The following is a 17006-nucleotide window of genomic DNA, read 5'->3' on the forward strand; positions in this document are numbered from 1 at the left end:
TTGAAGGTTCTGTTCTGCCGTGGGCATCACACCCTTATCGATTAGTGCTGACGACACTGGAACGGTGTTGCATTGTTGTATAAAATTAGGCATCGCTGCCACATTACTGTTTGTAACAGGACCTCTGTTAGCAAATTGTTAGTGATAACAATGTTTCTGTGCGGTCAGTACAGGGCAGCGTAGCACAAAGATTATTAATGGATTGCAAGTATGAAAGAATGATCCTGATTGATTCCTGGTAAGGACTTTAAACACACTTGGCATGGAACAGTGACCAGGACCCGTCACTTACAATTGATTTGATCAACTACAACAATGGACGGCCGGCAACGTCAACATGTATTATGCATGTTTGTTCAAAATATTTTCTAACAATGATGTATAGCGATGCATTCATTGTTTTCTTGAAAATTCACTGTGCTTCTCTTTGTTTACAAAGGACATTGTGCCAATTTTCTATTGAAAAAATTATGACACTGATGGATTTCCAGAGTTACGATTGATTGGATCAATTGTAACTCTTTGTAAAACGGGACCCTGGCACCCATCATACGATTGATCCATTCAACCCCAAATGTATGGATGGATCAACCCCAAATGTATGGAAATCCATCAGTGTCATTTTTTTCTACAGGAAATCTGCGCAATGTCCTTTGTAAACAAAAGAGAACCACTCTCACCTTTCAAGAAAGCAATGAATGTATGAATCGCAGATGTTAGTGATACAGAGTCCTGCAGATTGTGTCAATGTTAAGTTTTATTCTAGTTGAACTTGAACTTGAAGTTGAAACCGCCACCGCCGCCGCTACCAAAGGGATTGAAACCGAATGGATGCCCGTGATGAAAGCCTTGGTTTCTCTGCTGCTGTTGCTCGGGGTCCAAAGGGTCCTCACCTGCATCAAACTTTTCCCTCATTTCTGAAGAAATAATTTTAAAAAATTATAAATAATAATAATAATTCCTTCTTATTAAGCGCTTTTTCAAAAGTTACAAAGCGCTGTACAAATGACAAAACAAATACAATTGGTAAAAACTTCAAACAAAACTACACAAAATGAAACACTATTGCAATATATTAAACATGTTAAAACAAATGAGATTTAAGCATCTTCTTAAACACATCAGTAGAAGAACATTGTCTAAGTTTATGGGGCAATCTATTCCAATATTTGGGGGCATACACAGCAAATGACCTATCGCCTACTAATTTGAATGTCCGGGGGATGTGAAGAGGGATATGTGATGATGACCGAGTGTTGTACATTGATTGGCGAACTGTTAGGAGGTTTGACAGGTATGATGGAGCTTGATCATTAAGACATTTGAATGTGATAGTCAGAGACTTATGCTCAATTCGATTTTTTACTTTCAGCCAGTGTAATTCTCTTATGATTAAAGCATAACAATGACTGATGACTAATAATATAATAATAATGAAAAGGGTAATGATAAAGCATAATCCAAAATTATTTGCATGGATAAAAACTACAAATTTTCATCCTCACAGCCATTATCATCATACATTAAAAAAAATCATGTCGAAACTGTTTTCACAAAATAATACTTAATTTAAAATTCAATATTATATCAAATAACTTCCTTATTTGTTATCAGATTTTGATGAAATTTTCAGCATGTTGCTTGCTGAATTTTGCTCTATTTATTGAGATATGATCATTTTCAGGCCGGAATACCCTTTAAGTTGTCCCATACGTACCTGGGTCTGTAAGGACTTCTTTGGCATCGGCGATGTCCATGAACATTTTCTCTGCTTTGGATTTTTGTTCCCCTTCTTCGTGTTTGTCTGGATGCCATTGCATAGCTAATTGTCGATATGCTTTCAATATGTCCTTTTTGACAGCATTTCTGCAAGAAGACAAAAAAAAATACAGACGTGTATCACGGGAGATCCACAACACTTTGCAGTGGTAATTGTGGTCAATTCTCCAGACTTGAATCAAAAGATACAGGGTTCAAATCCCACTACAGCACTCACATCTTTAGAAAAATTTACATAGTAACTTTTCCATGCGATGGTAACTTCAATGGAATCCTCGATTCTAATTGGTAACCGAGCATTGCCATATGGGAACTAACATTGGATGGCAAAAGTAGTAACTGTTATGTCATTGGGTCATGTTCAATAAGAGTGATTTCTGTTGTCAGGCACTGTCTAGTTACCAACAAGTATCCATCTTCTTTCCATCTAGCTGGAATAATATATCAAAGTTTAAAAGGCTGATTGTCATTAATGGATCCATGATATTTTCTCCGGGAACAAATGCTTAGACTGAAAATCTGCATGTTAAGACAAACATAACACCTCACCTCCAAAACTAAACAAATAAACCCTAATCCTAATCTGTTCATCTTTCTGAACCAAACAAACTACTAAAATCCTAACTCTAAGCCTATGCCCTCTGAGATATTTAGACTGGAGCAGATGTTGCAAGAGCATATGATGTGTCACCACTTGTAAAATCATGCACCATGAAACAAAAAAATGATTTAATAAATCTTACCTTCTGACACCTAAAATTTTGTAGTAATCCCTTTTCTTGGATTGTTTTAAAAGTTTCTGCGCTCTATCTAATCCTTCTTGTGTTCTCTGGACATCGTCTATTTCTTTGGCTTTTTGGTAATCACTTACAGCTGAAACAGAGATCAATAAACAAATGAAAATGGTTTTAAAAATACCCAATACATATTGTTTCCCCTCAAACAATATTTCTTAATTTGCTCCTTTTTTTTTTCTTTACCTCAATTTGTACTTAAAATCATTACAAGCCTTGATTTTAACAACTGCTATCACTATAGAAATTTTAATCATCCATCACAAAGAACTTTATTTGTTAATTAAAATGTACCCTATTGTAATTGTAAAAAGCATCTTCTTCAGATAAACACTCACAAACATTAGGAACAAATGTATTTCAATCATTCAAGATAAATCCAATCACTCAAAACTTTGGAATACATACGGATTAGAATTGCTATACACGTAAGCATTTATGCAGTCAATTTCCTTTCAACTTGAATATATGAACAATTCAACTTCCCATCGTACAAAGAGTACTATCAATTCATCCAATCAATCTCAACGATGGAAAGCCTTTTAAGCCATAATCTGTTTTCAAGTTTTTTCTTTAACTACAACACTCCTGCATGCATCATATGGATGTTTGTGTTTGTTACGAAGGGCCCCAAACAAAACCAGCTTGTTGCTGATTGGGCTACCCTACTTTTAAATATTTGAAATGAATGAATGAATAAATAAATAAAATAAATGGCATTGACCGACCACTGTGCTCCTCTTTGTTTACAAAGTGGATCATACATCTTTTAGATAATAATAATAATAATTGGCATTTATATAGCGCTTTATCAATCTACGACTGTTCAAAGCGCTACACAATTATTATTACCCGGTAACTGGATTCATAGCATTTCAAGCAGCCTGTTAGGTGCACACTTGCTAAACCAACCACAATGACGGCTGTTTCCTACCGGTACCCAATTAGCACCTGGGCGAGAGTGGCAATGTGTGGATTGACGCCTTGCCAAAGGGCACTAGGCCATGGTGGGATTCGAACACACGACCCTCTGATTACAGGGCAAGAGTCGGAACCGCTACACCACGGCGCTTCTAGATGAAAAATAGCTTGCTATAATTGAGACTGATTGGATCAATTTCAATTAACTTGTGATACCAGGCCAAGGTCTAATGAGAGACTCACCTTCTTCATACATTTCGTCTTGGATATAAGTTTCAGCTCTATCTATAAGTACATCTATATTTTCTGGATCGTCTTTTAAAACCAGTGAACACATCTTTTTTGCTTCAGGTAAATTTTGGCTCTGTCGAGATATAGTGTAAGAAAATAAAAATCTCCATATTACAAAGACATTACAAGAAAAAAAGTTCCCCTGGGATAGGAAGATATACATTTCTCACGAACCAAAGAAAAATCAATAAGAAATGTATTTAAGTACACATTCATTTTTTTCAAACTGACTCATAGGACTGCTGATTGGACTTTCAACTCACAAGTGACCTTAAAATGAGATCAATAGATAGAGGAATGATGCTTGAATATATGTGAATACACATTAAATAAGAGAAATGTCACCAATCTGTTCATTCAATGAATTATCTTTGTTTTGCAAAAAAAGGTATGAGCTCTTGTCCAGTACAGCTGAATATATTTATCATAAAAGCTGCTTTCTACAAATTAATATTTGTTATCATTATTACCATAATTTAAAGAAAAGAAACAAATGAGCAAGAAAAAGAAACACGCTGAAACAAAAGACAAAGAAATAAAGAAAATTGATAATAACAACTTCATAGTTTTCTAGTAAAGTTAATACTAATCAAAACTTGTATTGCATAAACATATAGGGGTGGTAATCAACAACTGTCCTTACCATTCTATATGCGTGACATATCCTTGCATTTGCCCTGAGTTCATAAATACCTCCTTTACCAGCAGCCTCTATCGATGCTTTTAATTTTTCTATAGCCTCATCATATCTGAGATAAAAAATACATAGAGAAAAGAATAATAATACAAGTAGGTTATTTGTATAGCTCACATATCCACCTGCGAAGGTGCTCAAGGCGCTCCTATATTACCCTGGCTAAGCTAGGCTATCAATTCCAGATTGGGGGAATTACTTTCTGCCGGTGCCCATTTACCTCGCCTGGGATGAACACAGCACATTGTAGATCAATGTGCTGTGCTCAAATAAGATCAATAGTGATTCCATGTAACCATATTCTGTTTATGAAGTTTTCCAATATTATATTTCCATCTTTTGTGTATGTAATTAAAAGCCATTAGAAACTGACTTATTTGAAAGAATGCTTGCAATCATGGACAAATAAAGTAATCTTGATTTCAAATATTTTCATCCAATAGTTGAGTAAGGATCGGAGTAAAGGTTTTCTTTACTGTGCTTTCAAATTCAACAATTGGGTGGTTACAAGGGGGTTTCAGGTAAAGAAGCCATATTGAAAGACTATTGACTATTACAGTCACACCTGTCTACAAAGACCACAATTTTGGTTTCTCTTGAATTGTATTTCCCTCATTGAAACATGTATCAAAAGAACCAGTGTAAAGAGCACCTGTTGAATATAGAGACCACTTTTCTTATCTCCTTTGAGTGGTCTTTACAGAAATGTATAGAATTCCCTCTGTACAAATTTCCAGGTAATCATGAAATTCCCCCTCCATGGTCAGCTTTACCCACAAGCAACATCATACTGTTTAACTCTTAAAATACATTTAACAAAAATGCAACAATAATAATATGCAGACATCTAGATTTTCTTTTAATTAACCATTTTACATACACATAAAAAAGTAAATAAACATTGAACACAATACAATAATTTTAATTCATTGAAATGAAGTTTTATGCCCCCTTAAAATGCTATACAATAAGCAAATGGATAATGAAGTTATGAAATAAATGGATGAATCAAACAAATTTAACAAGGGGAAAGGGGAAGTTAGGGGGGGAGGGATTTATGACTTTATCTTTCAGACACAGATAATCACAACTGACACTTACCTTCCATCACGGATATAATTTTCAGCAGCATCCAAAAATCTTCTGATTTTCTTGAGCAGCTTGTAAAGAGGGAAGCATTCCTTGTGATCGGGATCCAGTTTCAAACATTCTCGTATATCTCTACATGATCAAACAAAAATCAGACGAAAATCAGTCAAATGGTCAATACATGTATTTGCTTTAATAGCATTTTACATTTATAATCATACAAATATGTAATACACATTGTTAGGGCAAGGATAAGAATAACAAATTGTTCAGATACTCTAACTGCAGTTAATAGCAAATCATGTACAAAAAATTGCAATCAATAAAAAATGTTGTTACTGTATCCAGCGTTCTCGCCAGAAAAAAATTCACCCATGTCGGGGACTTGTGCTGCCACTCCGGGGGGTGGGTGCGGGAGGGGGGGATCACCCCTCCCTCGCGGAGCGCGGAAGCGACGGCCTTTTCATGAAATAGAGACGCCAAGGAAGCCCCATTGTGGCGTATTTTTAAGCCCACACAAATGCACATAAATGTTAGGCCTGGGAGTAAACATCGATTGATCATCGATTGATTAAATGATTCGATTGGCATGCCGCCAATCACCAATCGATTAGCAAAATTTACACAAATCGAATGTTCGGCAGATCCCGATTATGACATTGGGAGAACTCGAATACCCAAGTAATAATAACAAAATGACAAGAAAACAATGATGGCACTTCATACAGGTTTAAAAATTATGGTACCGAGAGAATTTTTCAAAAATAATCAATGATTGTATTACATTCACAGTTACACACCAACATGAAAGCGCTCCGAATTTTTTTTAATCCCACCCAACCTTGCCCTCGATACACAAAATGAGTTCATTGTCTGCGTGCACAAAACAATAAGAAAACACACAACCAAGCTCACTTGAGCTGATTGGACCTTCGGATAGCCAATGAAACTTTTGGGGAAACAAAGAAGGCAGTGGTTCCCTTATCAGGAGAGGTCATGACTTCAGAAATAAATTGACCCCTCCCCCATCTGTGTGTGTGTGTGAGGGAGAGAGAGAAAGATAAGGGTGGGAGCCGTAGAATTCCTTTGTTTCAAAACAATAATGCAACCTTTTTTCTATCCCCCTCACACAATGAAAACTACATTCCAACATGCGCCCGTCTTCACCGGTACTTTCTCGACTAGTCTTCAAAAATAGACCCAGTTATACATGTAGGTTCAAATGATAAAAAATCATAATTTTATAAGGTATTTCAAATTAAATATTTTTCAAAATATTTTTTTGAAATACATGTGTAGAATCGTGGACAGTGCCACAAGTGGGGGCGGGGACATGGTGTGGGCAAGGGATGAAATTGTTCAAGAAATGCTCCACCTGGGGTCAGTCTCAAAGAATAGTTCATGAATGAGTTGTTTACATCGTTGGACTTTGCACTGGCTGTTCAATCTGGGCTGATTCATTCATATGCAGGGGTGTGGCACTTGGAGGGATGCATGTATAATACCTACTTTCATTTATTCTAAACATGTGACTTTGATGGAGATTTCACCATAAAGTAGGTCAACTATTGTGACTTAAAAGACCTGATTCCCGACGAACAATCGAATCATTCGATTATTTTTTCAGGAAATAATTGAATGGTAAAAATGACAATCGTCCCAGGCCTAACATCCATGCACCATAGCGGTCACGCACAGTTCTCAAACTCCTTTGCTATTCGTTCATTGTGTGCAGAGAGGGCGGGATAAAATGACAAACACAGTACAACTCCTTTGCTATTCGTTCATTGTGTGTATAGAGGGCGGGATAAATGACAAACACAGTACAAGTACATGTTCCTTGTATGTACATACAATGCATTTATTCCAAGTTCAGTAAGCGCAGCTACCGGTAGGTCATAGAGCATAGCCGGTGTGATGTGCGGGGCAGACGGGGGAATAGGCAACGGAACGACCGTACCGTGCCGTCATATGCCCGCAATAGCAGCCGCGAGCTAGCTGGGCGCCTGCCACTTTCCTAGCCGTAGTAGGCCTGTAAGTGGTCTTAAGTTGGTGGGGTCGACTTCGGCGCAACCCGATAAATGAAGTTGATATCACTAAGATGAGTTCATGGAGTGTATTATTTTTTCTGAATATTTCCATTTAATTTTTCCACGCATGTCGCTGAAATTTTACGCATGGTTCCACTTGGTCTCCATTTCCGCACGCATGGTGTTTGCACCATGCGTGTTATACACTGGCGAGAACGCTGACTGTATCTCTTAATATCACAATCACCAGTGTTGATCAAATCACTTTGGAAAATATGAAAAAGAAAGAAAAAAGAGAAACATATCAATCATTTTTGATGAAATTCATAGTTTAGGCATTATTTTTTCAAATATCATAAGTTTGACATCTTCTACATACATCGAGTACCTGTGTTCAGTCTTGGAGAACCCTCCCCAGTCCTCTAATCTCTACCTCTTCCCCTCCCGACCGAATATTGACACCCCAACCCCACAAAACAAATACTTCAACCTCCAAACATTCAAAGACAAAAGCAATGAAACTTGGAACTTTAAAAATCTCATTTAATATCTATAAATTGTGAAGCCCTAATGAAAACCTAACACCACCCCCCACCAAAAAAGGCAAGAAAATAAAGAAATTCAAACTTACTCTAAGGCCATATCTAGATCTCCCATACTGTCATGCGTTCTACTCATTTCTAGATAGATTTCTGTGCTGTCTGGAACCAGTTTAGTTACAGATCTCAGATCATCAATGGCCTTGTATAACTCTCCTAACCCTGTATAGACTTTTGCCCGTTTCCTGTGCATATCTGCATTCCAGGGTAAATACTGAGAGCAAAGGAAATAATGATAAAATTTAAGACATCAATGTTAAATATCTAGTACCGGTAGTTTATAATGAAGATGAGACTTTTGAGTGGAATTTCACAGAGATTAGAGTCCATCTTAAGTCTATGCTGAAGAAGTGCTAATCAAATGCACACATTATATTTAACGTGTGAAGTGAAGTTTCAGTCATGTTTAAATCTCTGGGAAATACCACCTTGAAATACCTTGAAACACCTTGCAAGCCAAAATCGGATGACTGGGGTAATACTATCGTCGGGTTGTAGAGACATTGTTCTAACGTATCAAAATGCTAGTTTTATAGCACAACATTAAACCATCTTATCTAGCAAGACCTCAAATGGCTTTGACATTGTTTTGTTTGGAAAAAAGTAATGATGTGGGTCATACTAATAGTTAATTTTTTCCATTTTTTGGGGGGAAGCAGGATAAATTGAAAACAAAAGATAACCTTATGAAGGACTGCACATTGTTTATAAAATAGTAATGAAATACATGTAGTACTCATATATTGCTTTTGTTCCAATGTTGTGGACTGGGAAAAAGTATAGTATTCTGTTTTCATTTGATGCACTGTTATGAATATTTGTTGAAAATTTATGTATTTCATTTTCAAATGCAATAAAGCGTAATCAATACAATTATTCAAAATATCCTCATTTCTTGCAATTATCTCAGCAAATGTAAATAACTGCTTACCATAAGAACCTTTGAGTATGCATCTAATGCTTGTTCTAGTTGATTTGATTGGAATTGTTTGTCTCCTATTGCTATTCTCTCCTCAACGGTGCGGGTCATTCCAAGCTGCTTCTCAGCCTCTTTATTAGATGGATCAAATTTCAACTGCAAGCAGCAAGAAAAAAATCAGGGAAAAATAATTTTTAAAAATATTATTGGAACTCCAAATATACATTAAAGCTAGAATTCATGAAGTTGTGTTCAATCTCCCTGGAGTAAACTTAATTCATGGCTTAACTAACTGCTGTATCTTAATTAAACCCACTGAACATTTCACAAAGGATGGGCTGTGGAACCAATGGGAGAAAATTAAACATAAATGGATAAACTTCAACCTAAGGATTAAATTTAAACCACCATTGTGATTTTTTTACTGTATTCGTACAGAAAATCGTATAAGCAAATATCATAAATACACCTATATTTTCAGCAAACCTGAAATCTTGTGTCCATTCAATTGTAAACTGAATTATAAGTCACGGTTCGTATCCTATCTGCTGGCCCAAGCTGATGAATTTCATTCACCTTTCCATGCCAGTTAGGTTCAGCAAGAATAGGCGAGTTTGCCAATTGCACCACTTGGGTTAGTCATATGAATTCAGATAAAGGGACACATTTCAAAATGTACTACGTTATCAACAGTTTAACATGGGAACTCTAGTAAGAATCACATAAAGTAGCAAAGAATGGAGATTTAAAGCAGGTCGCATTTCATAAGTTGGGTATGCAAAAAGGGTGGCGTATGAACAATTTTCCACACGGTGCCATGGATAAATTGTTGCTACATCACAGCATCTTGACCAAATTTATTGAGTAATATCTCATTTTGAAGCTAGAACTATAGGCTAAATATATTACTATGAATTAGATCAATACAATATCAGGAACAAAAACTATAGCACATTAAGTTTGAAGTAACAGGGGTGGCGGAGCCGGTGGATGTGGTAAATGATAAAATATTAATTAAACCTAATTAACAACTTACTATAATATGTAATATGACTGTTATCCTCATATTTCTGGGTGTTTTAAAGCAGGGAACAACTAAATGTCATAAAAATTTGACAATTTTGAAAATATGCAGCAATGGAATACATGTGTATGTCAGCTCTGATCTGCAACCTAATCAATTAGTAAACCGGAGAGATTTGGTTAATTATCTAATTTGTAATCTTAATTTTTAGTACAAATGTTGTGTATCATTGCAACAAACATTTCTACCCATGATGTTGTCATTTTGCCAAGTATATGAATACAGTAACAGGTATTTTGGGGTCAAAAATGTGAAATTAAATACTGTTAATTAATTAGTATAATTAATACGCATACAATAATAGATAATTATTCGATTTTTGGTACAGATTTAATTATTGATGTTTCAAGATTATAACTGCAAAATACTAGGGTGATCCAATGTTGCATTAACTTTTGACACCATTTTATGTGCAGCAGGTCCAATTTGAGGAAAACACATTTCAAAATTCACATTTACATTGACGTCTATGTAATAATTAGCTGTTAATTAGTTATTTTAAGGAAAAATAAAGGTAATCGAGACTTAAAACTTTTTCATTATTTAGAGAATGGTAATAGCTATAACATATCAAAAAATAAAATTTTTGACCATTTTTACCCTGTTCGCGAAATTGGACCACCTTATGACATGCGACCAGCACTAATTAAAAAGGGAATGAAAGTCCTCTCAAAAGATGTAGAGAAGAAGGAATGAAGGAAGAAAAGGAGGGGAGGAGGAGGGGGAAGAAGAGGAAGAAGAGGGGGGAAAGAGAAGGAGGATGATGATGAAAGGGGTAAGTGGTAGAAAAAAAGGACAACAGACAGAGAAAACGAATCCAATATCTCACCACGGCAGCATAATCTTCCCTAGCTTTAGCAAGATGTCCCTGCTTAAATAGTACGTTGCCATGGTTGATGAGAGCGGGAGTGAAGTCCTGCTTGAGAGTCATGCTCTTCTTCAAGTCTGGTAGAGCCAGTTTGGACCTTCCTTGGGCCAGGTAAACAGCAGCTCTCTTGTAGTATGCCATGTAGTTTTTAGGATCATTGTCTTGACAAAATCAAATAATAATCCTTCCATTAATAGAGGCATATCTTTACAGAGATTTCAACTGCTCTCTTTTTGAAGAGATTTTCATTATAGCCTACTGAAGGTTTCATATTTTCAAAGATTGTATTAAAATATAATACACAATGTCTGTTAAAGAAACCTGCACCCTTACGTTAAAATATGTAGGATGAATAATAATTATCATTGTTTTCTGGGGTTGCCATGCAGTCAAGCTTAGCTTATAGCGGCATCCTTCTAAAAATCTATATGTATTAATAGAAAATGCAATTTTGTTCAATGTTTTGCTTGTCAGTTATACGTATATTATTATTGTATTTTCTTTGTTAATGTATTTATGAAAAAGTGTTGCAGAAACCAATAAATAAATGAATAAATGAATAAATGAAAATTTATACTATTTTTCTAACCAGATATTTTATTTTCATACAAAAAACTTGCAATTTATTTTTAGGCATCCCTTCACTAATGTATAGCTTCATGATATCCAATGTTGATGCATTATTTGAATACATTCTGACCCACACACACATAAAATTCATACCATACTGTGATTAATGATATAATGTTCTGCATTCTTTCATTAGGCATAATTCACAAGGGAGATTTTAAAAACTTTCTCCTTGTTCCATGCTGTCCTGAAGTTATTTCTAAATGTACAAATGACTGAATTTGATCTCAGCCTTGTTGTACCACAAAGGTCGGCAATGGATTGCAAATATAAGAGTGCCATTCTGATTGGTTCCTGAACATTATTTTTTTAAGGGCACAGAACAATTGATTTAATGACTCATTGCTATTCAGGGATTGGTTGCAGACATCCAATTTTTTTTAGCCCCATTTGCATATTTCTTTTAGGGGTGCACATAGAGAATGTCTAATCGAGTGCTCATTACCCTTGAGCTTGAAATTATGTTTATGAAAGGTAATTAATTGGTTTAAATTCCTTCTATTTTTTTAACCTATATTGTGAATTTGGGCCTGACATCATGTTGTTCTAGAGGTTCAGAATGTACAAGTGGATAATACATATTGTTTGGTAGTAACCTTGCATAATCAGGAGTCTGTCTCATTAAGCTGTTTCTAAGTTAATAAGAGCGACTTTAAGAACGACTGGTGGCTAAATAATCACAAATGAACATTTAATGTTGAAGATCATTTACCACAAGAAAGGATCACAAGTCATTCTTAAAGTCACTCAGACTCTTAACTTACAGCTTTATGAAGCTGCCCCCAGAAATGATGATTTTTTTTTTCAAACAGATCAAAGTTAGACTGTCTTTATTATGATTATAAATTTTCTTTAAAGGTCAAGTCCACCCTAACAAACGTTGATTTGAATAAAAAAAGAAAAATCAAACAAGCATAATACTGAAAATTTCATCAAAATCAGGTGTATAATAAGAAAGTTAAGGCATTTTGAAGATTTGCTTATTCTTCAAAAATTTCTCTCTATTTCTATCGTTCTTTATTGTTTGAATTATACAATATTTCAATATTTACAGATTTGACAATAAGGACACTCTTGTTTAAATCACAAAATGTTCAAATGATAATAATTTACACATGTTCACAGAGGAATAAAACTTTGTTTCATATGACAATGACTAGAAAAATAGAATATTTCATATTCCATGTAATGAAATACCAAAGAAATAGTGAATTGATAATGTCATCAGTCTCCTCATTCGCATACCGAACAGGATGTGAATAAAACTATTTTATGAAATCAAACGAAACTTTAAAAGATCATAACTTTATTATTTTACATCCGATTTTCGATTAAATTTTCAGTGTCATGCTTGTTTGATTTTTCTCTTTTAATTCAAAGAATGAAATGAAAAGAAAGTAATTTACTAGGTTGCTATGAAATAAAAAAGAATACAGTAGACACTTTACACTATCACATCGAAAGTGTTTACTAAACAGTCTAATGGTTAATTCATTACTGGCACAATTGGTAGAATAAGACTGGTAAATGTTTATACCTATTGCAGAATTGTATTGGGCCAGTGCATCAGCAAGCTGACCAGCTGCTAACAAAGTGTTTCCGGTCTCCATGTATTTCTTGGCCTCTGCTTCTGATTTGGCTTCTCCATCTGCACAGAAAACAAAGAACATCCATAAATTTTTCATGAAATACATGAAAAATTGGCATCAAGCTCATCTCTAGATTTAACCACTTGTTCACTGCTACCACCCTGCCTGTGGGGAATCTACAGGTAGGACTATGGCATGCCAATGTTGTACAGAGCACACACTTTAAAAAATCATTTAAATATCACTTTTGTGACCAAAACTACTAATTTCCATACAGTTGCAATTTATTTTTCATTAGTAACTTGGGAATAATTTTTGTATTCACCAGAGCGCTCAAAAACTTGAATTTTGGGCATATTTTTGTGTACGCCCTCTACTGGTGAAAAGTAATATGGCAAGAAAATTTTCATTTTTTGATCTCTATTTTTAATTAAGAAAAAAATAATTTAAAGAATCAAATTTAAATAAGAGCTAAGTTGTAAGAATAATAGGTGTAATGGAAATTGTCAGTGTAAAAAAATCAAGCATTTCCCCAAAGAAAAAGAGAAAATTAGCCGAACATTACCACCCTTATTTTTCCACACATGGAGATATAACTGAGAACAAGGTTATATCATAACCTTGTTCATTGAATGAGTGGATTTAACTAACATTTGAAAGACTAGAATAGAATATATGCCAATTTTTCTTCTATATTTTCATTCAAACTTCAAATTCAATCAATAAAGGGGAAAAAAGCTAAATACAAATTAAAAAGAAAATTGGAAATACTCAGAGGCAGAGCTGGAGTTAATTGATGGGTCAGTAAGTGTTTTAAAATGTTGATGCAAGTAAGATAGAAGTAGAAAAAATCAATGAAAGAAAGTAATGACTTTTTATTTTGAATTATTAAGTAAAAATTAGGAACAAAAAATCCCTAACATGAAATTCAGGAAATTGAATGATCTCGATCAGATTAGACTCACGACAACCAGATAACTCGAACTCAATTTCAAGCAATCGCAATCTGTCATGTCTGTACATCTGCCTCTATGAACAACTTGTAATCTTTTGTAGATCCTTACTATGATCCTTAAAATCGGCAAAGACAGTGTGATTTCATAAACAAAGTATTACTTTTACTTTCGTTAGACAAGTGAATTGGGCCTTGCTTGGCCTATTAGTATTACTAGGCCTAGTAGTATAGTGAGTGATTGTATTACCGACCGGCCTTGTATTACCGAACGCGCGCATCATATGCGTCAGAAAATAATCGAATACGCTCAAACATTTGCAACTTCCTTCTAAAGGAAACTTAAATAGAAAAATGATGAAAAATTATCAAAAACACAATTTCGAAGTCTTTATATCCTCAAAACAATAAAATATGGTCAAAATAGCTTATCAGTGACTTTGTTGTTTTCCCAACTTTTCCCATAGAAAACACACGTTCGGTAATACGATACCTTTTCAAGTGACCAAAATATTTCACTTGCGAGAGGGGTCCGATTGGAAGCCGATGTCGTAAAAATGAAAAACAATTTCGGCAAAAATTCTGCATGTTTATATTTTGTAGGTGTTTGTGTATTTATGGTGAAAGTTTGGTGAATTTTATTGGAATAATGTGTTTGATATGCAGGCCTCTACAAATTTTTTTTTCATCACTTGCCCTGTTGGGCAAGTGATGAAAAAATTTGCTTGCCCGATAGAAAAAACTGCTTGCCCAATTTTTTAAATAATTTTTTCATTAATGAATTATTACTAACATTGTTTAATATTGTATGATTTTTAAGTAATTTTTTTCACTATGCTTAGAATCTTGGGTGTGTGTGTGTGTGTGGGTGTTTGTGTGGGTGTGACTGTGAGTTGAACTTTGATATAAATGAATTCAATATCTAATTTCTACTTCGCCTATTCCAGTACAATAACCTGTACTCGGCCATGTAATAAAGGCCCACATACCCTAACTTTTCCTGAAGTTCTTTGAAAACGCAGACTTCTACGAAAATTGCATTTCTCTATTGGGAAGTCTAAATTTGGTGAGAATGTATTCATTAATAACTTAAATATACATGACAATGAAGAAATCATCAAACTTTATTGGAAGTTTTGAATAATATACCCGAAATGTAAACTCTGTCTGAAACAGAAAATCACCATCATTGAGGCCTTTACTGAGCGAATTGTCCCCCAGAGCTCTGGCAGAGAGACAGAGCTCAGACTGGCTAGCTATAGTATGCGCACGTGTGTGAGCCTCCCGCCGGCCTTGTAAAATAGATGGAGCTTTGTTTGATGATTTATTGTCTGATATTTACCTCATCCCCTCAAAAAGGGAAACAAATGAATTTTAAGTTATAAATAACAAATACGGCAAGTTATTTTGGATGTTAATAGGCCGTTTTGAAAAGCAAAGCCGAATGACAACTCACCAATGCGCGGTTACTAGACTGTGATTTATTTCCTGTGTAATTCTAATTATTTTATCACAGAATTGTGATATCGGAAGGGGGAAAATGTGCATTAGAAATTGCACATGGTGGTAGTCATAATGGACCCCTATACTACATTCAACTGTTTCCCGGCCATTGCGTTGATTTTTTTCATACCTGGTACCATGTATGGAAATACGTGGTACAGAAAAAATAACGCAATTTCGGAATTTGAAACTGCGCTACTCGCTATTTTTTAAGGCTTATTCATGATTTTGAGTGTGGATTTTTGATGATTTATGGAAAAGCGAGGTACGGTACAGAAAAAAAGACGCAACAACCACTTGCCCGATCGGGCAATTGACTTAGAGAAGTGCTTGCCCGCACGTCATTTTCACTTGCCCCGGGCAAGCGGGCAAGCGGGTTTGTCGCGCCCTGGATATGATCAAATTCATGAAAAGTGTTCGGTAATACGATCCACTACCATAGTACATGAGACTACAACAAAAAACAAGACAAAAATTGTAATGGATGGGACTACGGCAAAGGCGTGAGCAGCAATTTTGAGATCTTACCATCATAATGAAGAGACAAAGTCACCAAGAGAACTGGAATCGAGCTTAAAAAGTTGTGCAGATTGAACATATCCCTTCGTTTCGCCATCATTGATGAGTTAATGCTTGACAACAATCTGACGTTAAGAAATTACCACCACTGCGACGAAATCGGTCCAGTAGCGGACTCGCAATATAATAATACACGTATGTTTTACTTTTGTCAATTTGATGTTGGTCCAATTTCTCTCAAAATAATTATATAAGTATCATTAAAAAATAATATCAATGCTATTTTTTATTTTGTAGAAACTAAAATATACTTAGATATATTTTATAATTAACTATTTTATATTAAACTAGTCAGTATACAATATCTAGCTTCAAACTTGGATTGAATCATTACATTGCACTACACAAGAAAGATGTGTTGCGATTTGATTGGTCAAATAAGGACTTCTCAAACGTCGAACTTACACATGGACTTTTCGGCTCCACCCATCAACAAAACCACTGTTGATTCTCTGTGAATTGTTGTTGAATTTTGACGCATGCCCGAGTCTTTTTTTTTTTAGTGTTACTAGTGGCGCCTCAATTCAAAACTGTTCACAAAACAAAACAATTTAGAAAAAATACTAAACAGTCTAATGATTAATTCATCACTGGCAAAAATTGAATGGGGTGGGGGAGGGAGGGGGCCGGTGGAAATACAGGGGAGGGGTCTGGTAGGCCTATACATCGTGATCATATTGAGATT

The 17006-nt window shown here is 35.1% G+C and overlaps 1 protein-coding gene across 1 annotated transcript; it reads right to left on the reverse strand.

Annotated features, from left to right (window-relative positions):
* Nucleotides 1-712: 712 nt before the first annotated feature.
* Nucleotides 713-16461, reverse strand: LOC121430138 (dnaJ homolog subfamily C member 3-like). The gene is made up of 11 exons (XM_041627417.1): nt 16271-16461; nt 13236-13346; nt 11030-11229; nt 9129-9272; nt 8230-8411; nt 5581-5700; nt 4429-4534; nt 3738-3858; nt 2523-2652; nt 1718-1866; nt 713-917 (listed from the first exon to the last, which is right to left on the reverse strand). Exons 1-11 carry the CDS (start codon nt 16359-16361, stop codon nt 763-765), a joined length of 1509 nt encoding a protein of 502 aa, XP_041483351.1. The 5' UTR covers nt 16362-16461; the 3' UTR covers nt 713-762.
* Between the last annotated feature and the right edge of the window lie 545 nt (nt 16462-17006).

Source organism: Lytechinus variegatus, chromosome 16 (assembly GCF_018143015.1).
Source record: "Lytechinus variegatus isolate NC3 chromosome 16, Lvar_3.0, whole genome shotgun sequence".
Taxonomy (NCBI): domain Eukaryota; kingdom Metazoa; phylum Echinodermata; class Echinoidea; order Temnopleuroida; family Toxopneustidae; genus Lytechinus; species Lytechinus variegatus.